General features: G+C 36.8%; 3 protein-coding genes across 3 annotated transcripts in view; 1 reads left to right on the top strand and 2 right to left on the bottom strand.

The window, feature by feature from the left end:
- The window catches only part of tnksb (tankyrase, TRF1-interacting ankyrin-related ADP-ribose polymerase b), a 318,296-nt gene that overhangs the window by 163,672 nt on the left and 126,656 nt on the right, over positions 1-27,968 (bottom strand). The gene's annotated exons all lie outside the window — the stretch shown is intronic.
- The window catches only part of LOC147843842 (uncharacterized), a 321,661-nt gene that overhangs the window by 212,255 nt on the left and 81,438 nt on the right, over positions 1-27,968 (bottom strand). The window lies entirely within an intron of this gene.
- adamts12 (ADAM metallopeptidase with thrombospondin type 1 motif, 12) overlaps positions 1-27,968 on the top strand; it is a 75,260-nt gene that overhangs the window by 40,268 nt on the left and 7,024 nt on the right. The window contains exons 13-22 of the mRNA XM_087253282.2: positions 5,890-6,023; positions 6,301-6,421; positions 10,821-11,065; positions 15,067-15,208; positions 16,214-16,340; positions 18,965-19,175; positions 19,345-20,196; positions 22,470-22,622; positions 23,610-23,783; positions 26,409-26,555. Of these exons, the coding sequence (XP_087109408.1) occupies positions 5,890-6,023; positions 6,301-6,421; positions 10,821-11,065; positions 15,067-15,208; positions 16,214-16,340; positions 18,965-19,175; positions 19,345-20,196; positions 22,470-22,622; positions 23,610-23,783; positions 26,409-26,555 (2,306 nt within the window). The remainder of the gene's footprint in view (positions 1-5,889; positions 6,024-6,300; positions 6,422-10,820; positions 11,066-15,066; positions 15,209-16,213; positions 16,341-18,964; positions 19,176-19,344; positions 20,197-22,469; positions 22,623-23,609; positions 23,784-26,408; positions 26,556-27,968) is intronic.

The raw sequence follows: 27,968 nt of genomic DNA, 5'->3' as shown, positions 1-27,968 counted from the left end.
CTGCAACCCATTACTGGGAAACACTCATACACTCTTACATTCCAGGCTCGTAGGCAGCCTAGTGAAGGGTTGGGGGGGGGGGGGGGTAGTCTTTTTTTCTCAAAGGGGACTTTTTTTTGCATTTCCCCCCTCATTTTGTATTTGATTAGCTTGTCTTCTGGTATCTAGTGTGAGCTTTTTGCATACAAGTTCATAAAATTAAGTAATGACTTAATATGTACTTTAAAGTTCAAACAGGCTGCAAAAATCAACAGAACAAAAAACATTTGCAATACTTCCTAAACTAGTGCTTTAGAATAAATACATTAAATTGGGGTTTACCTTTAAAAATTTGTTTAGAGTTTTAGCTGACCATAAATCCCTAATGATATAATATCAAAATAGTTTACTGTGGTCTTCTGAGTTGCAGAAGGCTAGCGTCTTTATTTTATTTATTTATTTATTTAGTTTTAGCATCAGATATATTGTCTGATGAAAGCCAGCGCCAATATTTCATTGCTCCATAGCATTATTGTCAATTTTACAAAAGGGGCAAAGTAAACATTCATAAAGTTTGCTTTGTAACTGATTTAGTTAGACTTACTGTAAAGCAGAGCCGAGTGTATTTACTTGAGGTATACTCCACAACGATGAATATTTTGATAACTGCTTGTGTAAGCTATTTGATTTGTTCGCACACTGTCTCGGTTATATTGTGTGATAGAAGGATTGTGCTGGTGCGCACCGTTTCGGTCCAGCTGTAACCGATGCACGGCTGAAGGCTGATTTATACTTTTGCGTCAAACGCCGGCATATGCTACGGCGCTGACGCATAGCCCTTCGCCGTGGCCTTCGCTGACGTGCACCTCTCAAAAATTGTAACTACACGTCGCAACGACGCGTAGCGCAAGCTCTGTGATTGGTCGGCTTGGTAGCGCTGACGAGTCTGGGCGGGACCAAGAGGCGCGAATGGCGCGAGCTGGACGCGAGCCCAATGGAGCGATTGTTTACAAGTGTGGAGTGCCGTGAAGGCTGTGAAGTTTTGCTTTGTGTTTACCCCATAGTTAAAGTTGTTGCTCGTCCGTCGGTTCCTGCCTCAAAATGAGCGAGTTTGAGCCACTTGTACATCCAGGACGTGTTCAGGAAAAGCAAAAAAGCAGCGAAGAAACTCGACACAGAGGAAAATTTACACTTCACTGCCAACTAGCGTTTCGGAAGTGTTAATGCAGACCAACAGAGACAGCGCGCACAAGTATAAATGCACAGCCATGCGCGTTGCATGCGCCGTGGGTCACGCCGGTCACTTGACGCAGAAGTATAAACGAGGCTTGATTCTGCCTATCCCAGCTCCTGTTACCACATATACAAGTGTATCAATGATGAAGATGAGCTTGGTTAGCTTACATTTGACTGGACGGCTCTCGCTGAAATAACAGTCTGTCCTTGGACTGTTAGGACAACTGATCACCCTTATGGGTGACTAAAACAGGCCTATTCAATATTCTGATTGGGCTACAGCCACTCTGAGCCCCAGTTTAGCACCGGCTTCACTGTTTTTGAACAGCAGCCAACCGAAAGGAATACTTCACATTATCGACGAGAGAAAGCATAACGCAAAGAGGCGTTTCCCGCGTCATAACGCAAATCAATTCATCAGCCAATCAAGTGCTCCCTTCCTCCGTGGGTCCTGGGGCTCCAGCCCCACCTAGCCCTTACGTTAATCTGGCCCTGCCTATAGTGCATGTGTTTGGACTGTGGGGGAAACCGGAGAACATGGCAAAAACCCACGCCAACACGAGGAGAACATGCAAACTCCACAAAAAATGCCAACAGACCCAGTCGGGAACTAGCGATCTTCTTGCTGTGAGGCGACAGTGCTAACCACTGAGTCACCATGTCACTCCAGTTGATTATATTTTCCTTAATAACCATTAGAATAAACACGACAAGCTTAAGATCATTAGTTGCCCTGAACTTGAGAACTGAAAACACATGCTCTCTACAACTGAACAGCCGAGCCAAGAAACTGCAATAATGCACACTGCGGCGGGTCGACATTAACATAAAACTTCTTACACGTGGCTGCTTTCCATTTTACAGACTTTTGCTGGTTCACATTCAAGAATGCACACTTTTTTTAATAGCCAGCTTTAGAAAGCATGTGGATTCCTGACACAAGTGTTGTTGAGTCACTGTTGTTTGCTCAGTTTTTGGATCGTAGATCATTACAGCCTAAAGACACTTTCATTCTTGTATTTTAAATAGTATTAATAAATGATTTGTAGACTTTATAGGAGGCAGCGCAATGGGTAGCACGATCGCCTCACAGCAAGAAGGTCGCTGGTTCGAGCCCTGGCTGGGTCAGTTGGCATTTCTGTGTGGAGTTTGCTTGTTCTCCTTGTGTTGGCGTGGGTTTCCTCCGGGTGCTCCGGTTTCCCCTACAGTCCAAAAACATACGCTATAAGTGAATTAAATAAACTAAATTGGCCATGGTGAATGTGTGGGTTGCAGCTGGAAGAGCATCCGCTGCGTAAAACATATGCTGGATAAGTTGGCAGTTCATTCTGCTGTGGCGACCCCTAATGAATAAAAAGACTAAGCCGAAAAGAAAAAGTCTGAATGAATGAGACTATGGGATTTTTCTGCGTCTGATTTTGGTTACTGATTAACAGCAATACTACAATGAAGAATATCTATATCCTCACGACCATTGAAACATAAATAAGTATTGAACACATCAGCAAATTTTCCTCGGATGTTAGTAACAACCAAAGAAATCTGTATATGCAAAGAAAACAAATCTAATTAGTTTACAAATGAAGTTATGCGTATTAAAAGGAAATGACTCAGGGAAAGTGTTGAACACATGAAGAAATGGAGGTGTAAAAAGGCAGTGAAAGCCCAGACAGCAGCTTGAATCTCTCAGTAGTTCTTCAGCAATCCTCTGCCCTGTGTAAATGAATATTAGCTGCTTCAGTCCAACATCTACACTAGCTGGAGGATGAAGATGAAACCAGGGTGGACATTTCAGCAAGACAATGATCCAAAACATAGCCAAGGAAATTCAAAAATGCTTTAAGAGAAAGAAAATCAAGCTGTGGAATGGCCCAGACAATCACCTGAACTAAATCCAATAGAAAATACAATATAATGATCAGATTTGATAGACAAGACCCATATAAGATTTTTACACTCTGCCGAAGTCTGTAGTCTGTGGAAAAACTCACATCTGAGCAATGCATGGGACTTTATTCTCCACATGAGAGGCTTCTTTAACTGCCAGCACCAAAAAAAAAAAAAAAATGTATAAAAAGTATTAGAAACGTTTCAGTAGTTCAGTACTTTCTCCTTGTGTCATTTTATAGTTGTTTACATATGAATCATTTTTTTAATTAGTTTTGTTTTATTTTTATAGTTGTATTGTTTGAGTTTTTACCATAATCTGGGGTCCGTTCTTCGTACGTGGATTACTCAGTTGGCTGGATTTGGATATTGACGATTTGACACGATCCAGGATCGTTTCGTTCTTCAAAGCTGATCCGAGAGTTGTTGTCATGGCAACAGATCTGCTAGGTCAAACCTGATCGGGAGCAGGTTCAAATCATATAAACAGGATTAGATCGGCTCAGTTCAAGCAAAGATAATACAGAAAGTATGTACCGAGTTCTGATATTTTCTTACAGTAAAAGTTATCTACACTTGGGAAAATAGTAAATATTTTTTAACTATATATATAAAAGTTATAGTCATTAATAAAATAAATAAAGTTATACATATTAATAAAACGTATGCAATCTGCACCCTCGAAATGAAAATACAAAGACTGCCACCTGGTGGTGCAAAGAGAAAACTTATTGATATGAACTTTTTAGATCGCTTTAGTACAAATTGTGTATAATAGAAATGCACAATATGTGACTTTTTTTTAAAAGCAATAATACATTTATGCGGTCATAAACATGTTTTGACAGTTAATATGCCGGTGATGCTTCACAAAAGTTGCAGACGCCTTTACCAATATCAAAATGCTTTTGGAAACAACCAGTTATTCTTTACACCGATTAAAAAACGGTTACTATAATAAAGAAAATCTTTTCTAAATGAAGAACTAAATACATTGATTTGCATTGAAATATATGATGAATACTCTTGAAAAATGAAAGTGTAAAGCCTGCAGCTCACAACAAATGTGAAGTTACTGCGTGTCATATTTAACAAGCCGTTTACTGCTAATTTGATGTAATTTTGCTCACATGGATAATTGAATATTAATCAGATGATGTCATTACGCTGCTGTGCCGTCAGCCAATCGTTGCATTGCTGATCATGATTTCTAGGATCGATAGATCTGTCCTTCACAACACACGCAGCGATCTCAGATCAGTTCATCCAGATATTCTAATCTGATTCGCGAACTTGTTTGGAGAACCAAATTAGCGAGAGATCAGTTATCAAGATTAAAAGATCCAGGATCTGCCAAATCATCTTAGATCATTTAAGCGAGGTACGAAGAACGGACCCCTGGTTCATTTCCATGTCAACAGCTCCTTTAGAGATATTATTCCCAGAAAAAAACATGACGTGTTTAGTACTTGCATTCCCCTCTATATATTTAAAATGATGCTTTTATTCAGCAATAATGCATAACATTTAAGTGCATAATCTAAAATGACAGTAAAGAAAGACATTAATACACAACATATTTAGCAAAATATGTATTAAATTAAATGTAAAGTTGTATACTGAATGCAAGCAAAATAGTCTGAAATAGCTTTTGTAATATAAATATGGTCAAAAATGGTTGAAATATTGTTTAATTTCCCTGTGATTTTTAAACGAAACATTTATTTTTTTTAAATGTGTTAATGTACATTATGGTCAAATGTCCTCAGAAAATAATTATATAAAGGTTATAGGAAAGGCTATAAAGGTCATATTGTCAAGGTCAAATATAAAGTTTTGATGCTTGACATTTTCTTTTTTGCTTTGAATTTATATAGTTACAAAATAATTGTATATCCTGAAAAATCTATTGAATTGGAACTTTTAATTCATCTATAAATCCCAGTTTTGGGGTTTTAAAATTGATGATAATAATATTTTTTCTGATGCAGCAAATCCGCATATTAAAATTATTTATGAAGGATCATATGACACTGAAGACTGAACTAATAATGCTGACAATTGCAAAATATTTACTACATTTAAAATACATTCAAACAGGAAAGAAATATTTTAAATTGTAAGAAAATTTCACTGTAGTACTGTATTTTTAGTTAAATGTTTGCAGCTCGGGTAAGCATATGAAGCCTTTTGTATGTTTAATAAAAATAAATTTCACTTAAAACTTTTAAGGAAACCCAGAGTTCTAACAGCATTCACCCATCTCCAAGTCACAGCAAAACAGTTCCTCGATTTTTACGGCAGAATGAGAGTATAGTTCCTATAGACCCAGAAAATACCAACTTTTCATTTTCTGTCAGTCTTAGTCAATCATGGTACTACAGAAGAGACAAGCGTTAAAATGGTAAAATTACCCAAACTCTTTAGTCATTTTTGAGCAAGATGCTAATGGTCTAATCCAATTCAATGATTTATGCTAAGCTAAGCTAAAAGTGCTTCTGCCAGACCTGGAGATTGATTAAACAGATTAAAAAATGGTGAAACTCAGCTGTTTATCTCTAGTGAAGTTGTAAAACTAGCATATTATCAATGTTCAAAACTTGAGTGTACACAGCTCTAGGTTAAACAATGGTACTTTTTTCTACATTCCATGATATTAAATCTATTAATTACAAAAGTATAAAGTATTTTACACATCTTATCATAGTAAAATATTATATCAAATAGTAAATAGCACCTCTCTTTTTCCTGTCTGTCCTTTTCTCTTTTTCTGTCTCTCTCTCTCAGCGCGTCCTTGCGAGCTTCACTGCAAACCTGTGGATGAAAACTTTTCTGAGAAGATGTTGGATGCGGTTACAGATGGAACGCCCTGCTTTATGAACAACAACAGCAGGAACATCTGTGTCAATGGTGTGTGCAAGGTAGTGTGGCTGGGTATGTCTTACTTTCAACCCATTTCTGCTTTTGTGTGTGTTAGTGTATTGTTTTGTCTGTTCAGTAAAAGTAAGTAGGACAAGTATCTACAGTATGTACAGCTGAAGTCAGAATTGTTACCGCCCCTGAATTATTAGCCCCCCTGTTTATTTTTTCCCCATTTTCTGTTTAACAGAGAGCAGATTTTTTTCAACACTTTTGTAAACATAATGGTTTTAATAACTCATCTATAATATATATCTGTTTTGTTTAATCTCTCTGCAGGAGGTGGGATGTGATTTTGGCATAAATTCCAACGCTAAAGAGGACAGCTGTGGTGTTTGTCTTGGTGATGGATCCACTTGTGAGACTGTGAAGGAAAACTTTGTGGAGCAAGATGGATTTGGTTAGTTGCACTCCTGACTTTATTAATATAGTTGGATATACACTCAGCAGACAATTTATTTTAGGTACACCTAGCTATTTGGTACTCCTTCGCTTTGCATATGGCCTGTAAGGCTTTATTTTGTGAGAGCAACCGCCCATATTATATTATATTATATTATATTATATTATATTATATTATATTATATTATATTATATTATATTATATTATATTATATTATATTATATTATATTATATTATATTTTATTATATTATATTATATTTTGTTATATTATATTATATTAAATTAAATTAAACTATACTTTGTTATATTATATTATATTATATTATATTATATTATATTTTGTTATATTATATTATATTATATTATATTATATTTTGTTATATTATATTATATTATATTATATTATATTATATTATATTATATTATATTATATTTTGTTATATTATATTATATTAAAGTAAATTATATTTTGTTATATTATATTATATTATATTATATTATATTATATTATATTATATTATATTATATTATATTTTGTTATATTATATTATAATATATTATATGATATTTTGTTATATTATATTATATTATATTAAATTAAATTATATTTTGTTATATTATATTATATTATATTATATTATATTAAATTATATTATATTATATTATATTTTGGTATATTACATTATATTATATTAAATTAAACTATATTTTGTTATATTATATTATATTATATTTTGTTATATTATATTATATTATATTTTGTTATATTATATTATATTATATTAAATTATATTATATTATATTTTATTAAATTATATTTTGTTATATTATATTTTGTTATATTATATTATATTATATTATATTATATTATATTATATTATATTATATTATATTATATTTTGTTATATTATATTATATTATATTATATTATATTATATTATATTATATTATATTATATTATATTATATTATATTATATTTTGGTTTATTACATTATATTATATTAAATTAAACTATATTTTGTTATATTATATTATATTATATTTTGTTATATTATATTTTGTTATATTATATTATATTATATTATATTTTGTTATATTATATTATATTATATTATATTAAATTATATTATATTATATTTTATTAAATTATATTTTGTTATATTATATTATATTATATTATATTATATTATATTTTGTTATATTATATTATATTATATTATATTTTATTTTATTAAATTAAATTATATTTTGTTATATTATATTATATTATATTGTATTATATGATATTATATTATATTATATTTTGTTATAATATAATATAATATAACAAAATATAACAAAATATAATATAATATAATATCATATAATACAATATAATATAATATAATATAACAAAATATAATTTAATTTAATAAAATAAAATATAATATAATATAATATAATATAACAAAATATAATATAATATAATATAATATAATATAACAAAATATAATTTAATAAAATATAATATAATATAATTTAATATAATATAATATAATATAATATAACAAAATATAATATAATATAATATAATATAACAAAATATAATATAACAAAATATAATATAATATAATATAACAAAATATGTTATGTTATATTATATATAATGCTGTTAATTGATTAATTAGTTCATTTTTTTAATCGCACTTAAAAGACTGAAACTTATAATTTTGGTTATTCAAATGTAAAATTAATGTGAACTAAAGACAAAGAAACTATAAAAATTCAAAATATAATTGTTTATTAGAACTTTTGTTCAACTTGTAACCCAGATTTATGTAAACAACATACCCACAATATACCATCAAGATCCTCAAACTTTTGGCTTGACAGCCATATTTATTACAGAAATAAAAACAAAGGCATGTAAGTGCCATTTGAATTTCAAAACAATCAATGCCAATAACAAACAAAAATGATTTCCAAGTTGGATTCTAAGTGGACTGCAAAAAAATCCAAAATACAGGCACTGCAAATATGGAAATTGGAAAATTATAACAGTAAAGTATTGAACACAAACAATTGCACTCATTGTAAAGTTGTATTTCTGAGAGTTAAGAACAATAATTATAAAGTAGAAACAATTTTACTTAGTCCTGCTTTATATTCAGACAGTTGCTAAGACAGTCTAGTCTGATGACATCATCGTGGGGACAATGTGGATCTTTTCTTTTGAATGATGTGACCTGAGATTGAGAACATTCTCAAGCAGAATCACAGAATCAGCACATGAATTTCGGTGCCTAATTTTGGTGCCACTGGTGCTGTGACAAGGACGCAGAAAGCATCAAAGAGTAGGCCTACATCAAAGGCACGAACACGTTGTGTCACACCAAATACTATAGACTTCTTACAGGGACTTTAGTCACCCCATCTCTAAACATTTAATTCCGAACAACTTTGAGGAATACGGACACCGTTGGTGATGTTAGGGGTTTGTTCTTGTTGCTAGAAAAACGCATGCATGCACACACACAACACGTGCAGTACAGCGCAGCACACACCCAGTGAGCGGCTCTCTTACGATTCATCAACAAGTACGATCGGGTTCATCAAATTTGCTTAAACTAAGCGTTAGTCTAGTATGGTATGGCTGTATTTCACAAGGATTCTGACAACTGAGAAACATGAAGCAGATGTTTTAAAAAAGTTGTGTGTAAGGGGAAAACACGTCAAACTTAATGAAACATTTGAGGGCGCATAGAATCAACTTAAAGGCAGAGAAATGCACTGTCTCTGACAGCTTGCAACATCATCTGGCACTTTCACTGATACATTTACATGGACACCAATACCCCGATTTTTGACAGCACTAATTATATAATATTATAAGTATTAATTGATCAAACACAACAGTCCAACTGCTGCAATTTATAACATAGACACATCCAGTTATTATGATTCATCCTAACCATTATTGAATACTGTATACAGCAGGGGTCTCAAACACGCGGCCCGCGGGCCATTTGTGGCCCTCAGTGCAATATTTTGTGGCCCGCGCCGACCGCTGTACTCTGACAGAATCAGCGGAGCGGGGAGAGAGAGTGCTCCCCGCTCCGCTGATTCTATCCGTACACAGCGTGCTTGTCACTCAATGCGCGTTGTCGCGCGCGTTCTGATCAGCTGTGTTGTCGCGCGCGTACTCAAGAGCGGTGTTATCGCGCGCCTACTGAAGGGTGGGACCGAGGGTGTGTCGTGTCGTGGGGGCACTTTTGATCATTTTGGAAGGGCACTTTCTATGCAAGACTAAAAAGGGCATGTGCTCTGCACAGGTTGAGCCCTATGTGTGCACGTGCCTGCCCTGCATCTTGTGTTGATATTATAGGTAGATACAGACTGGTACAGACTGATGTGACTGGAGTGGTGTGGGGGTGTTTTATTTATACATATATACGCCTTTTTTTAGGTGAGGGAATGGAAGTTTTGAGTGAGTTCCCCCACTTTTTTCCCTAGGACTTCAATAAGTCAAAGTACAGGTCTAGACTTAATGATGATCATCTTCAAGCCATACTGAGGGTCTCAACTGCTTCCGCTCTAAAGCCAAATGTGGTTCAGATTTGTAAGAAGAAGCGCTGTCAAGTCTTTGGCAGCAAGAAGTAGGCAAAAGATGCCATGTTCAGAAGAACTGTTCATAATCTTCACTCAATGTTCTATTAATGTTCATGACACTTCATGTTCAGAAGAAATAATTAAAACTGTTAATAATGACATTTGAGGACTTTTTTTTGTGAAATCCCTTATGCGGCCCAGCCTCACCCAGACTTTGCCTCCTGCGGCCCCCAGGTAAATTGAGTTTGAGACCCCTGGTATACAGTATAATAAATATTATTCTGAGCTGTAATCATTTACTAGCTCTTTAATTAAACACAAAGCATCTAGTCGTTTTAATTTCTGCCAGCTTTACATTTAATTAAAGAGTTAGTAAATTATTACAACTCAGATTAATGTTTTGTGTCTATTTATTTAGTTTTTTGACCATGCATCCCTGTATTAAACAGCACAATGTGCATTTAGACAGTTGCTTTTACAGAATCAAGCTGATAAACTTGTTGGGTTTGTCTCTGCAAGAACAACTGGCTGGATGTACATTATCCCTTATTTATTGTATAGAATACCTTTTATTTAAGGGGGCCTATTATGACCTTTTTATAAACTTCGAGTTCCCTACAGTGTATATGTGAAGTTTCATCTCAAAATACCCCACAAATACTTTTTAAAACTCTTTGAAACTGCTCTTTTTTGGCTAAAAATGTTTTGGAGACTGTGTTTATAAAGTGTAAATTAAAAAAAAATAGAATTCATTAATTTTTATCATTAGAGGCTGGTTAAATTTTTGTTAAACCCCTGTGATTTAGGGTACATGGACCTGGTTTTGATCCCGGCGGGAGCTCGGGATATCTACATTCAGGAAGTGGAAGAAGCTGGAAATTTCCTTGCGATGCGAGCGTCTGATTCAGATGAATATTACCTCAATGGGAATTACATCATTCAGTGGAATGGAGAGTACGAGGCTGGTGGCACAAAGTTTAACTACGAGCGCAGCGGAAATATAGAGAATCTCACCTCAGCGGGACCAACAACTGAACCTGTCATGATCCAGGTACCGACCATCATACACTTAAAGGAACACACCACTTATTTTGGAAATAGTCTCATTTTACAGCTCCCCTAGAGTTAAACAGTTGCCATTTTTTAATCCATTAAGTTGATTTACAGGTTTGGCGGAAGAACTTTTAGCTTAGCTTAGCATAAGTCATTGAATCAGATTAGACCATTAGCATTAAATGGTAACTTAAAAATTACAAAACAGAACAACACGAGAACTATTCTCTCATTCTGGCATTCTAGCTGGAGAATGGAGCTGTTGTCAGGTGCTGCGTAATAGCATTGCACAAAAAATGGGGTTAGCAAAATAATCTTGAATTGGATTTGAAATAAAATCATTTTGCTTAGCTTTTAGACAGATTATTTTGCTTGTTTTAAGGACTCAGTTAATTTTGACAATTTTTCTGAAAACAATGCTAAATGTTTTACTTGTCTAGAAAATACTTGTCTAAAAAAACGTGTTTACAGTGTATTCCCAGCCATATTGGCTTAGACCAGGGGTCACCAATCTCGGTCCAGGAGGGCCGGTGTCCCTGCAGGGTTTTGCTCCAACTTGCCTCAGTACACCAGCCAGGATGTTTCAAGTATACCTAGTAAAGCCTTGATTAGCTTGTTCAGGTGTGTTTAATTAGAGTTGGAGCTAAACCTTTAAAGGTTTTATGAATGAACATTTAAAAACATTAGACAAACTTAAATGTTTCAGAAAAAAGTGAACTGGGTGTTAATGTTAATTTGAATAATGTTTGTTTATTATTTTAGAGCACCATGGCACACCTTGTTTACATTGGTTGTAGTAAGCAAATGTGAAGCTAATAATTATTGTAGTGTTTTATAATTAGATGCATCCAATACCTTTCTGTAAAGAGATTTGCACATTCCTTATTGTAAACAGAAACAAACTTCTGTTGAGAACAAAAAATGTAAGCAAACTACTTTCTCACACTATTTTAATATCAATAAATGAAGGTTTTACAATTTAATTGCTGTGGTGTACAACCCCGATTCACAAAAAGTTGGGACAGTATGGAAAACATGAATAAAAAAAGGAAATAATGATTCCTAAATTTACTTACAAAAATTATTTAATGTGTTCTTAATGATATATATATATACATACATACATACATATATATATATATATATATATATATATATATATATATATATATACACATTTTTTTAATAAATATGTTTATTACATATATGTGTATATATATATATATATATATATATATATATATATATATATATATATATATGTATGTATGTATGTATATATATATATATATATATATATATATATATATATATATATATATATATATATATATATATATATATATATATATATATATATATATATATATATATATATGTATATATATATATATATATATGTATGTATATATATATATATATGTATGTATATATATATGTATGTATATATATATATATATATATATATATATATATATATATATATATATATATATATATATATATATATATATATATATATATATATATATATATATATATATATATATATATATATATATATATATATATATATATATGTATGTATATATATATATATATATATATATATATATATATGTATGTATATATATATATGTATATATATATATATATGTATATGTATATATATATATATGTATATATATATGTATGTATATATATATATGTATGTATATATATATATGTATGTATATATATATATGTATGTATATATATATATATATATATATATATATATATATATATATATATATATATATACATATACATATATACATATATATATATATATATATATATATATATATATATATATATATATATATATATATATATATATATATATACACACACACATTTTTTTTAATAAATAAACACATATTTCAATTTTGGTTCTTGGTTGGAACGGGAGCAGTTTAGTAATCAGGTAAATTAGTTAAATAATGACAAAAGCAGCAACCAAGAATGGTCTAGTCCAGGGGTCACCAATCTCGTTCTTGGAGGTACGATGTCTTTGCAGGGTTTGGCTCCAACTTGCCTCAACGCACCTGCCTGGGTGTTTGAAGTATACCTAGTAAGACCTTGAGCTTGTTCAGGTGTGTTTGATTAGGGTTGGAGCTAAAATCTATGAGCAAAGATGGGCAGAGGATCGCCAATTTTCTATCAAATACGTGAGAAAATTATTGAAATGTTGCATATTTCAACAAGACAATGCAAAACCATATTCTGCACACATTACATAGTCCTGACTGTGGAGGAAAAGGATACAGGTACTTAACTGGCCTGCCTGCAGTCCTGACCTGTATCCAATAGAGAATGTTTGGCGCAGTTTGAAGCTCAAAATGTGGTAACGAAGACCCCGTACTGTTGCACACCTTAAGACTTGTTTGCAGAAAGAATGGGACAAAAATACACCTGAAACACTTCATTACTTGATGTCTTCAGTCCCTAAACGTCTTTTAAGAGTTGTGAAAAGGAATGGCAACATTACAAAGTGCTAAATGCTTTACTGTTCCAACTGTTTTAGAAATGTGTTTCAAGAAGCAAAATAACAATACTTGTTTATTTAAATGAAAAAAAATCATGAGGAACACATTCAATAATGTTTGTTGTATTGTTGCAACACGGGGAGTAACAGAGACAACTGAAGTAGGATCCACGTGCAGGGTTATTCAGGGGTCAGGCAAGCAATGGTCAACACAGGTGCAAACGGATATATGAAGACAGTCCAGAATCATAGTCGAAGTAACAGGCGAGAGGTCAGAAGGCAAGCAGCAGACAGAGAGTACTTGATAAACAAGGCATGGTAAATACACGGGCAAACAAGGCTAGGGAAACGCGTTGTAGTGCTACTTTACAGATAACATGACTCGACCAGGAAGTGAGTGTGTGTGCTGCTTAAATAGTGTGTGTAATCAGTGTTTGACAATCCTCAGGTGGTGTGAGTGTAGTCAGTCTAAATGAGGAAGCATGGCTGCGTCCGAAAGCTCATACTTCCATACTATATAGTACACTAAAATCAGTATGCGAGCCGAGTAGTATGTCCGAATTCTTAGAATTTGAAAATCAGTAGGCGAGAAGTACCCGGATGACTTACTACTTCCGGCGAGATTCTGAAGTGTGCATCCCATGCATGCTGCACTATCCCATAATGCCCCGTGAGAGAATTCATGAATGGAAGTGAGGCGACGCAACTGACACAAGTAGGTCACGTGACCATGACAAAATGGCGGATGTAGTACGTCTGAATTCCATTCATACTTTTCTTATTCATACTGTATAGAACATACTTTTCTAACGGCTGAGTAGTGCGTTTAAATTCAAATGCAGTACCTACTACAAGTAGTAGGCGGTTGCGGACGCAGCCCATGTGTGTCTGTGAGCGGAGTGCATGTATGAAAATGTAGTCCATGAATGACGGATTTGTAGTCCATGAGTTATTGTGTGTGAGATCCAGCGATCTATGAAGTACGATCACTGGTGATCTTGACAATTGTCTTTTTATTTGCGTTTTCCATACTCTCCCAACTTTTATGATTTGGGGTTGTACAAAAAACATACACATTTGCCTTTTATTGTGTTTGTTGACTTACTACAAAAATACTTCTTAAAAAATACATTTTGTAAGCAGCATTTTGTTATTTTCTGTGCTAATGTGTCACAAAAACAGCCTATTGTATTGAACATGGACTATTCCTTCAGCCTATTGACTGACAGAAAGAGTTTCTTATGACACCAAATTTAGCTGTAATTAAAATATAATGTTATTTTCATAGCAAAGATAAAAACGTTAGTTTGATAAATCACTCTTCTTCTGACGTTATTTATGTGAGAAAGCATGAAAGTTGCATGACAAACACAGCTCTTGCTTCCAAGACTGGCGGCACTTGCAACACAAAATGATCTGCATATTGTCATAAAATGATGAATATTTTTGTTTCATTGTGACTTGTTCAGTTGTTGTTCCAAGAGCTGAATCCCGGTGTCAAGTACGAGTACACCATTAAGAGGCGTCGCCCGCTGGGAAACGAAATCCTGGAACCAGAGTATATCTGGAAACATGGAGCCTGGACTGACTGCAGCACAACTTGTGGCCTTGGTAGAAAACACGATACACAAGAAGACATGACTAAAAATATACTGCTGAAGTCACAATCATTAATTTTTTTCTTTTCAAATATTTCTCAAATGATGTTTAACAGCAAGGAATTTTTCACAGTATTTTCTATAATATTTTTTTTCTTCTGGAGAAAGTCTTTTTTGTTTTATTTCAGCTAGAATAAAAGCAGTTTTCATTTTTTTTAAACTATTTTAAGGTCAATATTATTAGCCCTCTTAAACAATTTCATCCATTCATTCATTCATTTTCTTGTCAGCTTAGTCCCTTTATTATTCCGGGGTCGCCACAGCGGAATGAACCGCCAACTTATCCAGCAAGTTTTTACGCAGCAGATGCCCTTCCAGCCGCAACCCATCTCTAGGAAACATCCAAACACACACTTATACACTACGGACAATTTAGCCTACCCAATTCACCCGTACCGCATGTCTTTGGACTGTGGGCGAAACCGGAGCACCCGGAGGAAACCCACGTGAAGGCAGGGAGAACATGCAAACTCCACACAGAAACACCAACTGAGCCGAGATTTGAACCAGCGACCTTGTTGCTGTAAGGCGACAGCACTACCTACTGCGCCACTGCCTCGCTCTTAAGCAATTTGTTTTTTTCTAATTGTCTACAGAACAAACCACTGATAAACAATGATTTGCCTAATTACCTTAACTTGCCTAGTTACCCTAGTTAAGCCTTTAAATGTCACTTTAAGCTGTATAGAAGTGTCTTGAAAAATATCTAGTCAAATATATGTACTGTCATCATAGCAAAGATAAAATAAATCAGTTATTAGAAATGATTTATTAAAACTATTATGTTTAGAAATGTGTTAAAGAAATCTTCTTTCTGTTAAAGAAAAAAAATATACGGCGGGGCTAATAATTCAGGGGGCTAATAATTCTGACTTCAACTGTATTTTCAGTTTGTTTTCATCACTGAAGGTTATTCTAGCATGGTTTTGATAACTGGTGATCTTTTGCATCTGTTCAGGTGAGCAGCATCAGCCTGTGCGCTGTTTTGAGCAAGAGGTTGGTGTGGTCGAGGAAAACCTGTGTGATCCGAGTAAACGTCCTGATGATAAACATCGCAAGTGCAAAAGCAGGGACTGCCCTGCAAGGTATAATTCTGCATAATTATCAGTATGCTTTATTACCCAGCTAACATTTAGAGGTTCTAATAAGGTTAACTTAATATTTTTATTACGTATGCAACACAATTTTTAAAAATGTTCGTTTAAGTTCAAATGAAATTAAAATCAATCAGAGGAGAGAACGTCAAATTTACTTTCCTGGCCCATAGAAACTGCATTAGAAACACCTCACATAAGTGGTCATTTGTTTTTTGTAATTTGATGCATATCTTTGATGCAAGATGATATAATACATACAGAAGTCAGAATTATTAGCCCCCGCCTTTGATTTTTTTATTTCTTTTTAAAATATTTCCCAAATGATGTTTAACAGAGTGAGAACATTTTCAAAGTATGTCTGATAATATTTTTTCTTCTGGAGAAAGTCTGATTTGTTTTATTTTGTCTAGAATAAAAGCAGTTTTTAATCATTTAAAACAATTCTATGGTCAATATATTATTAACCTGCCTAGTTACCCTAATTAACCTAGCTAAGCCTTTAAATGTCACTTAAAGCTGAATAAAAGTGTCTTGAAAAATATCAAGTCAAATATTATGTACTGTCATCATGGCAAAGATAAAATAAATCAGTTATTAGAGATGAGTTATTAAAACTATTATGTTTAGAAATGTGTTGAAAAAATCTGTTCTCCGTTAAACAGAACATGAGGAACAAAATAAACAAGGGGTCTAATAATTCTGACTTCAACTGTACATAAACACATATAAATGTTCATATATTTAAAATTTTTTTAAATAGTCAAAGATATAAAGGTGCTGTATGTGAGCTTTTGACTCTTTTAAAGCATAAAAATGCCATAATATGTTTGCAGATATTTAAGAAACATGCTAAGTGAACATTTTTGTTTTATCTGAAAAACAATTCTGAATTCAGATATTCTGCTTTGAAAATGGGTTTTCCATGCCAGAATGTCTGTCTTTGTTTTGGTTCTTTTTAACCCGCCCACTGCTATTTTAGCCAATTATATTTCAGCACCCCAGGGTGACTTGTTGGAAAACAGTGTATTTTATTCATTCATTCAGAAAGGCTCTGAAAGCATGAATCCATGACCGAAATGCGACCTCCGGTGGACAGTAGCAGACTCTAAAATAAGACAGATTCAGAGTTCCACATGAGATTATAATTAGTAAATGGTATCAATATTATGAATGTTAACAATAAGTGACCAGGTTATATTGTAACCCCGTGTCCAAAACGCTTCGTGATGAGATACGCAGTGATAAGCAATTTATCTGTTTGCATCAGACGAAAAATGTTTAAATTCCGTCAGTGCAAAGACGTGCAAACAAAATGGCGACGATTGGCCACGCCTACTTGTTGCTTCATTTGCGCTCTTCAGAAACCTATGGGTGATGTCACGGATACTACGTCCAATATCTTTTACAGTCTATGGTTAGCACATGGCCATGTGCTTACTTGTCTATTAGTCAGACCCCACTTGTAGAAGCCACTTTTTGTGTTGTAGTGATTTATGTTGTCCACTGGGTGTGGCTAACTGAAAACTATTACTAAGGTGCTTTTGTAAGCAAGGAAGAGCATCAGGTATGATAAAGCACACGGTTTTTGACCGTGCTAAAGAGTAACTTGTTTGTTAGCCAGAAAACTGCAGTGTTTAGATATGTGCTGTGTGTACATGGAGTGAATGTTATATTGACATGATAAAGAAGAAAGGAGAAGCAAAGATTGAGGCTTTGTTTTATTCACCTGCACAAAATAAAGACATTTTGCTTGAAATCAACTTTAGCATGCATGGATTCTGATTGCACGTGTGAAATATGTGCTCACCCCCATTACTGGCGACAACAGCATTGGAAGGCTGTTATACCACTCATCTAGTTACCTGTTCATCATGTTAATTTGCCTCACCTGTCCTCCTCGTTTTAGTCTTCGTCTGCTCCTCTATTTATTCTCCCAGTGTGCTTTTGTCTCTTGTTGATTTATTTCTTATGTTATCCCTGCTGAAAAATCCAGCTTAAACCAGCCTAGGCTGGTTGGCTGGTTTTAGCTGGTCGACCAGGCTGGTTTTAGAGGGGTTTCGGCCACTTCCAGGCTGGTTTCCAGCCATTTCCAGCCTGGTCGTAGCTGGTCAGGCTGGGAGATGACCAGCTAAAACCAGCTTGACCAGCCTAGCCAAGCTGGGAGTCCAGCCAAAACCAGCTATATCCAGCTTAAACCAGGATAGTCAAGCTGGTTTTAGCTGGATTTGGCTGATCATTTTCCAGCCTGACCAGCTAAGACCAGGCTGGAAATAGCTGGAAACCAAATGGCCAAAACCCCTCTAAAACCAGGCTGGTCAACCAGCTAAAACCAGCCAACCAGCCTAGGCTGGTTTAAGCTGGATTTTCAGCAGGGATGTGATGTTTGATGTCTGTTTTTCTGCCCGGTTTGATTGTATTTTTGATTTAAAATAATGATTACTATCATGTTTTTTTTTTTTTTTTGTTTATTCCAGCCATATAAGCTGTTATCTGGGCTCTGTGTCCAGTTTTTTGTTGAGCGTATTTTTATTGCCGATCTGTGTCTGGGTTCTGTCCTCACACTTGACACCGTTGTATTGAAATGATCTGTATGAACTCTGTACTGACCTCAGGTGGTGGGTTGGAGGATGGCAGACGTGCTCGTCCACATGTGGTTCAACCGGAGTGAAAAAGCGCACCATTCTGTGTGTCCGTACGGTGGCTGGAGAAGAGCGAGTTCTGCACCCTGGTGACTGTAAGCAGCTGCTCAAACCCAAACCTGCGGTTCCTTGTAACCGAGACGTACCGTGTGGCTCAGAATGGACTGTGGGGAACTGGAGTGAGGTAGGCTGCTATATTACAAATGAACATGGATAATGTTCCTAAAGTACACATGAAACATGACTACAAACTTGGCCTAGCAACACATACATGGTGAACGCACAAAAGATGGCAAATGTTTTGTGTCTAAACCTAAAGTGATGTTCCTTTTTAAATGTGTGGCGTCTTGCAGTGCTCCCAGTCTTGTGATGGAGGAATAAAGTCGCGAATGGTCAAGTGTGTGGCAAAACAACCCAGCCGGTGCAACCCTGCCACTCGACCCCGCTCCACAATCCTCTGTAACCTCCAGAGCTGCTCATCCACTAACCGATGGACAGGACCACGATTCAGACCACGCAAAATCCCAACACAGCCCCCCGGGACCCAAACAACACAATACATCACTACTATCACACCTCCAAACACCTCTACACCCATTACCACACAATCCAACACTTCCCCAACATCGGATATCATCCACAAATACGACAAAGACTTTATACTAGTAAAAAAAAACAATGTAGCAGTTCCCACAATTACTGAAGACGAGGAGGGAAGCACAGACCTGCAGCCTCCTGATAAAAGCTATACACCAGGTTATGATTACATAGAAGATCCAGAACGGATACGTGAGGATGATTTGTTCACCAGCAAACCTGAAGAAGTGCTCATATCCAGTGTGCAACCAATAACAATGAGTACACCAGTTAGCACAACAAAACCAGCCATTACTACTACCATTCGGACGCAATATAATGGTCATCTGGCGACGCATGCATGTGCCAAAACTAGCTTATATGAATTTAATTCTACCCCAAAACCAACGCTGTCACATTTAAACACTCTAAGTTCACAGGTAACTGTTCCTACAGTGAAGATACTGAGAAAGGCCTTGCAAACGCTGAAAGTTCCCAATAAAAGCAATGTGCTTAAAGCAGCCCGACTGAAACTGCAGATGACGACCATTACAGATGATGACGATGGGAATCTGAACGCTCAGATTGTCAGCAAGAATGCCTTTTGGAAAGTGGGGAACTGGAGTGATGTAAGAATTCAATTCATTTATCTTATCTTTCATTACCTGCAAAGGAAATGTTAGTGCTTATATGGCAGCAATGGAATAGTTTTGAAGGTTCAGGTATAGTTGAAGACTAATTGTTAGCCCTCCTGTGAAATTTAAATACTTTTTGATGCATACAGTGCATCCGGAAAATATTGATAGTGTTTTTTCCACATTTTGTTACATTACAGCCTTATTCCAAAATGGATTAAATTAATTTATTTCCTCAAAATTCTACTCACAATACTCCATACTGACAAAAAATGACGTTTTTTTAAATTGTTGCAAATTTTTTACAAATAAAAAACCTGAGAAATCACATGTCCATCAGTATTCACAGCCTTTGCCCAATACTTTGTTGATTCACCTTTGGCAGCAATTACAGCCTCAAGTCTTTTTGAATGTGATGCCACAAGCTTGGCACACCTGTCTTCTAGACTTTTTATCCCATTTCTCTTTGGAGTACCTCTCAAGCTCTATCAGGTTGGATGGAAAAGTGACGGTGTACAGCCATTTTCAGATCTCTCCAGAGGTGTTCAATAAGATTTGGGTCTGGGCTCTGGCTGGGCCACTCAAGGACATTCACTGGGTTGTTGTGAAGCCACTCCATTGATATTTTGGCAGTGTGCTTTGGGTCATTGTCCTGCTGGAAGATGAACTGTCGCCCTAGCCTGAGGTCAAGAGCCCTCTGAAGCAGGTTTTCAGGATGTTTCTGTACGTTGCTGCATTCATCTTTCCCTCTATCCTGACTAGTCTTCCAGTGCCTGCTGCTGAAAAAACATCCCCACACCATGATGCTGCCACCACCATGCTTCACTGTAGGTATGATGGTTTAAGCCTGGTGATGAGCGAAGCCTGATTTGCTCCTAACGTAACGCCTGATATTCACACCAAAGAGTTCAATTTTAGTCTCATCAGACCAGAGAATTTAGTTTCTTATGGTCTGAGAGTCCTTCAGATGCCTTTTGGCAAATTCCAGACAGGGAGTGGCTTCCGTCTGGCCGCTCTACCATACAGGCCTGATTGGTGGATTGCTGCACAGATGGTTGTCCTTCTGTAAGGTTCTCCTCTCTCCACAGAAGTACACTGGAGCTCAGGCAGAGTGACCATTGAGTTATTGATCACCTCCCTGACTAAGGCCCTTCGCTCTCGATCACTCAGCTTAGATGGTCGGCCAGCTCTAGGAAGAGTCCTGGTGGTTCCAAACATCATCCACTTACGGTTGATGAAGGCCACTGTGCTCACTGGAACTCTCAGAGCAGCTGAAATTTTACTGTAACCTTCCCCAGCCTTGTGCCTCGAGACAATCCTGTCTCGGAGGTCTACAGACAATTCCTTTTTCGTCATGCTTGGTTTGTGCTTTGACATGCACTGTCAACCCTTGGACCTTAGACAGGTGTATGCCTTTTTTAAATCATGACCGATCAACTGAACTAACCACAGGTGAACTCCAATTAAGCTGCTGAAACATCTCAAGAATGATCAGTGGAAACTGAATGTACCTGAGCTCAATTTAGAGCTTCACGGCAAAGGCTGTGAATACTGATGTACATGTAAGTTTTCAGCTTTTTTATTTTTAATAAATTTGCAACAATTTCAACAAATCTTTTTCACATTGTCATTATGGGGTATTGTGTGTAGAATTTTGAGGAAATAAATGAATTTAATCCATTTTGGAATAAAGCTGTAACATAACAAAATGTGAAAAAGTGAAGGTTTCCAGATACAATGTATATTCAAATATACAGTGGGGGGAATAAGTATTGAACATGACACCATTTTTTTCAGAAAACATATTTCTAAAGATGCTGTTGACTTTTGTCACCAGTCCTTTGTTTCACGGTCAGTTCGTTCTGTCACGCTCACCAATATAACAATAAATACAACAGAGGTGAATCCAAGATGCAAGTGTTCAAAGCAATAACCCTAATTGCCTATAGGTAATTAGGCAAGTCATTGTATAACGATGGATGCTCTGTAGACAATCGAAAATATGCAGTATATATATTGCTAATAATGTTGACCTTAAAACTGTTTTAATAAAATAAAAATTAAAATAAAAAAGCTTTTATTCTAGCTAAAAAAACAAACAAATAAGGCCTTCTCCAGTAGAAAAAATATTATAGCAAATATTGTGAAAAATTCCATCCTCTGTTTGATAATATTCAAAAAAGAAAGAAAAAAAAATCACTGGAGGGTGAATCATTTTGACTTCACCTGTACTTTAGATGCTGTTTAATGTGCGTTGTTTCTCCTAGTGCTCTACTTCGTGTGGCCTTGGTGCAGTGTGGCGGTCCGTCTCCTGCAGCTCAAAGCAAGAGGAAGACTGTGCCAGTGTGAAGAAGCCAGAACCGGCCAGACGATGCAACCTGCAACCCTGTGCCGTCTGGAAGACTGGAAACTGGTCCAAGGTGAAATTATGTTTTTAAACAATACCAAATCACGGAATGCTTGCTATCAACTAGGGCTGCACAATATTGGAAAAAACTTGTGATATTTTTTTTTTGCAATACATATTGCAATTGAGCGAGGCAGTGGCGCAGTAGGTAGTGCTGTTGCCTCACAGCAAGAAGGTCGCTGGGTCGCTGGTTCGAACCTCGGCTCAGTTGGCGTTTCTGTGTGGAGTTTGCATGTTCTCCCTGTCTTCGGGTGGGTTTCCTCCGGGTGCTCCGGTTTCCCCCACAGTCCAAAGACATGCGGTACAGGTGAATTGGGTTGGCTAAATTTTCCGTAGTGTATGAGTGTGTGTGTGAATGTGTGTGTGGATGTTTCCCAGAGATGGGTTGCGGCTGGAAGGGCATAAAAACTTGCTGGATAAGTTGGCGGTTCGTTCCGCTGTGGCGACCCCGGATTAATAAAGGGACTAAGCCGACAAGAAAATAAATGAATGAATAAACATATTGCAATTCCAGTGGCTCAGTGGTTAGCACTGTCACCGCACAGCAAGAAGGTCGCTAGTTCGAGTCCCGGCTGGGCCAGTTGGCATTTCTGTGTGAAGTTTGCATGTTCTCCCTGTGTTGGCGTGGGTTTTGCTCCGGGTGCTCTGGTTTTCCCCACAAGTCCAAAGACATGCGCTATAGGTGAATTAAATAAACTAAATTGGCCGTAGTGTATGTGTGTGAATGAGTGTGTATGGGTGTTTCTCAGTACTGGGTTGCAGCTGGAAGAGCATATGTAAGACATATGCTGTATTAGTTGGCGGTTCATTCTGCTATGGCAACCCCTGATGAATAAAGGGACTTAGCTGAAGGAAAAGGAATGAATGAAACTTTGAATTTCCAAACCGTTGTAAACCTTGAAACCGTTTATCATCCCACGCCTATTATTATACCAATACTGAAACAACATATTGTGCAGCTGTTCTATGAACCATGACATGCCTCCGTCTTTCTCTTTAGTGTCCTGTAGGCTGTGTGACCGATATGAAGTATCGAGAAGTGCAGTGCATTGATACTCAGAACAGGCGTCCACTGAGGCCTTTTCACTGTCAGGCTCTTTCGCACAAACCACCCAGTAGTCTGCCCTGCAACACTCTGCCCTGCCTGCAGTGGATGCATTCGCCCTGGGGAGAGGTACTGAACTCAGGATCAGTGATCATTTCAGTAGAACCATTAAGATTTTTACACTCTGTTGAAGACTGTAAAAAGAAAACTCACACCTGAACAATGCATGTGACTTCACTTTCCATATAAGAGGCCTCTTTAAGCTGCCATCACCAAAAAAAAAAAAAAAAAAAACATTTCATTGTTATTAAACATAACAAATTTTTTTAGATTTTTGTTTTGTTTTATTTTTATGCTTGTATTGTTTGGGTTTTTACCAAAATCTGGATTAATTCTGTCAACAGCTTCTTAAGAAATACAATTCCCAGGAAAAAAAAAAAAACATAACTTAGTGGCCACTTTATTAGGTAATAAAGCAAATTTCTTATCAGCTAATCACATGGCAGCAACTAGACATGGTCAAGACGATCTGCTGCAGTTTAAACTGAGCATCAGAATGGGGAAGAGAGATGATTTAAGTGACTTTGAATGTGGCATGGTTGATGGTGCCAGAAGGGCTCGTCTGAGTATTTTAGAAACTGCTGATCTACTGGGATTTTCACGCACAACCATCTCTAGGGTTTACAGAGAATTGTCTGAAAAAGAGGAAATATCCAGTGAGCGGCAGTTCTGCGGGCGCAAATGCCTTGTTGATGCCAGAGGTCAGAGGGGAATGGCCAGACTGGTTCCAGCGGTTAGAAAGGCAACAAACTCAAATAACCACTTGTTACAGCCGCAGTCTGCAGAAGACGCACAGCACGTCCAACCTTGAGGTGGATGGGCTACAGCAGCAGAAGACCACACCAGGTGCCACTCCTGTCAGCTAAGAACAGGAAACTGAGGCTACAATTCACACAGGCTCACCAAAACTGGACAATAGAAGATTGGAGAAACATTGCCTGGTCTGATGAGTCTAAGTTTCTGCTGCAACATTCAGATAGTCGGGTCATAATTTGCCTTCAACAACATGAAAGCATGGATCCATCCTGCCTTGTATCAACAGTTCAGGCTGGAGGTGGTGGTGTAATGGTGTGGGGGATATTTTCTTGGCACGCTTTGGGCCCATTAGTACCAATTGAGCATTGTATCAATGCCACAGCCTACCTGAGTATTGTTTTCTGATGGCTACTTCCAGCAGGATAACACGCCATGTCAAAGTGTGAATCATCTCAGACTGGTTTCTTGAACATGACAATGAGTTCACTGCACTCCTATAGCCTCTACAGTCACCAGATCTCAATCCAATAGAGCACCTCTGGTGTGACGCCTGCTGGGCTGTCATTTGTCTGCCGTGTCTGTCTGTGTGTTTTGCTCCCTCTACAGATGTGCTGTAACATTACAGAGCATAATCAGGTGGACGGGGAACACCTGAGTTCAAGTGTGCGCTCTTTTATCAGCATCTTGCCACTGTTTGAGAGAGACTCTTGACCTGATTCTAAGGGTTCGACGGAGACCAACGGCTAGCGAGTTGGCGGGGCGTTTTGCCTAATGTTTGGTCACAGTGGGCTTAAAAATAAACTTTTGAAACGTGACTTGGCTTCCCCCTCTCTTTTTTTTTTTCTTGTTCTTCGAGGGCGTAACATATGGTGGAACGGGAGATTCGCGTCATGGTTATGCAGCCGACAAATGTGCAGCAACTGTGTGATGCTATCATGCCAATATGGAGCAAAATGTCTGAGGAATATTTCTAGTACCTTGTTGAACCTATGCCACGAAGGATTAAGACAGCTCTGAAGGCAAAAAGGGGTCCAATATGATACTAGTAAGGTGGCCAGTGAGTGTATTTCCCACACTGTATTCTGCATGATCTTAGGCCGTACTCACACTAGGTACAGTTGCCTCGAACCGGGCCAAAGCACGCTTGTCCCCCCTCCCGTCTCCCCCGAGGGCCCGCACTCACACCACAAACAAGCCTCGGCACGCTTACGTCATCGCTGCTGGGCTGTTCAGAGACAAGCGCTCTCTCACTCAGCAGCACAGAGGAGATTTCTCTAGTTATATCGTTTCAGTCGTTTGATATGCAGTGACATGCAGTCAAATATTTCGCCAAACAGTCCTTAGGGATGCGGTGACACGCAGTCAGATATTTCGCAGAACAGATCTGCCACTTTTGGTGCTCATAAACAATAATAAAACTCTTGTGCTGCAGGAATGAGGAGGTCTGCTGAAGGCGTGCAGCTGTCATGCTGTGAGGAGTTCTCGTCTTTAATAAACTATGGCAGTTTGCGTTCACTGAACAGTAAGAATGATTAATAAATCCATATGAAACAGCCCCGTAAAAGTCACGTCTCGCTTTCAGTTTCGGGCTTTGGCGCGTTTTGCACTCACACACCGCGCTGTGAACCGCGCTCAGGCACACCTCTTCCAACCGGGCCAGTGCCGGCCAAGTGAACCGTGCTTGAGCCCGATTCAGCGCACTCACACTTCTCAAATGATCCGGGAAACGCGCCTGGGCACGGTACGGATGGCAAAGTGTGAGTAGGCCCTAATTCTACACCCATAATCTTACCCATACCCGACTAGAACCTTAAAAACTTTCAATAAGAAGCAAATCAGGAGTTCATTGAGATTCATATTTAATGGATAATTAAAAGCGAGAATTCGACTAAAATAAAGTGTGATTTTTATTTTATTTTTGTCACCTGTGATTGACAGTGCTCAAAAAGCTGTGGACATGGAGTGAAGGAAAGGCTTGTGTACTGTCCCGAGAACCAGCACTGCAATGTCACACTCAAACCCAACAGCACTGAGTCCTGCCATCTGCAGCCGTGCGCCGGCTGGGCAACTGAAGCCTGGAGTCAGGTGATACACTCTCAAATGTTACAACAATAAAAACATTAGTATGTTTAAATATTCATTTCTAAAGAGGAGTTGTCAGGCTTGAAATGTTGACAAATGCAATGTTTTGACATATATTACTTTAATATTTTTTAATAATGCAGCCTTGTTTATTTCTTATTAAAATGCTGCATAATAAACCTTTTGTCCTTTTTTAAAGAGCATCTATTATGCAGAAATCCCTTTTATAAGGGGTTTAAACACAGTTGTGTGGCAACAGTGTGTGAATATAACAAAGCTTTAATAGTAAAAAATGATTAATTATATTTGTATAATCACACTTCATGAAAACGGAAACACTTTGATTGACATTCTACCTTTCTGCGTGTCATTAAAGGGGGAAAGCCCCGCCCACTAGTGACGATCTCTGCCTCATCAGCATAGATAGCCTTGAGTGAGAATCAGAGTATTAGAGTTTTGAATCTGCTGCTATGCTGACACATAGGCATTGTTGCTCCTCCCTGTTTTAAAAAGAACTCAATCTCATTTGAATTTAAAGCGACGGTCAGCAAAATGGCACAATTAGGATTAAAGCCTATAAAGGCAGTTTCAAAGAGTTATAAAAGGTTATTCATAGGGCATTTTGAGCTGAAACTTCACATACACACTCTAGAGACTTATTTTAGATCTTGTAAAAAGAGGCATAATAGGTCCACTTTAAAGGGGTACCATTTAGACCCTATTTACATCTGTATTTATGTATTGTCTTCTTGTGATTGACAAAAACACATCTGATCATGTTGTAGTGAAAGAAGTTGATTTAATCAGGTAATTAGCCCAATTCAGTCTATTTTACATTGAAAAAAATAGGTTTGGTTTGAAAAATATTTTCATTTGTAATGATGGGCGGCACGGTGGCTCAGTGGTTAGCATTGTCGCCTCACAGCAAGAAGGTCACTGGTTTGAGTCCCGGCTGGGCCAGTTGTCATTTCAGTGTGGAGTTTGCATGTTCTCTCCTGGGTTTCCTTCCGGTGTTCCCCACAGTCCAAAGACATGCACTATAGGTGAATTGGATGAACTTAATTGGATGTAGTGTATGAGTGTGTGTGTGAATGTGTGTATGTTTGTTTCCTAGTACTGGGTTGCGGCTGAAAAAGCATCCGCTGCGTAAAACATTTGCTGGAATAGTTAGTGGTTCATTCCGCTGTGGTGACCTCTGAAATACAGACTAAGCTGAAGGAAAATGAATGAATTTGAAATGATGGCTTTCACTGCATTATTTTGGTGATAATAGTGACCTCTAAAAACTATGGTTGTGTACAGGAGCGTCGCTAGACCCCATTTATTGGGGCACGTTCCCCAGTAAAAATTGCCAGTGCCCCAGTAAATGCTTTGAGAAACGAATATGCAAGTGTATTAATTAAGAGTGGTAATCCA

Source organism: Danio rerio, chromosome 5, assembly GCF_052040795.2.
Source record: "Danio rerio strain M-AB ecotype USA chromosome 5, GRCz13ab, whole genome shotgun sequence".
Lineage (NCBI taxonomy): Eukaryota > Metazoa > Chordata > Actinopteri > Cypriniformes > Danionidae > Danio > Danio rerio.
This window is presented reverse-complemented; position numbering and strand designations above follow the sequence as displayed.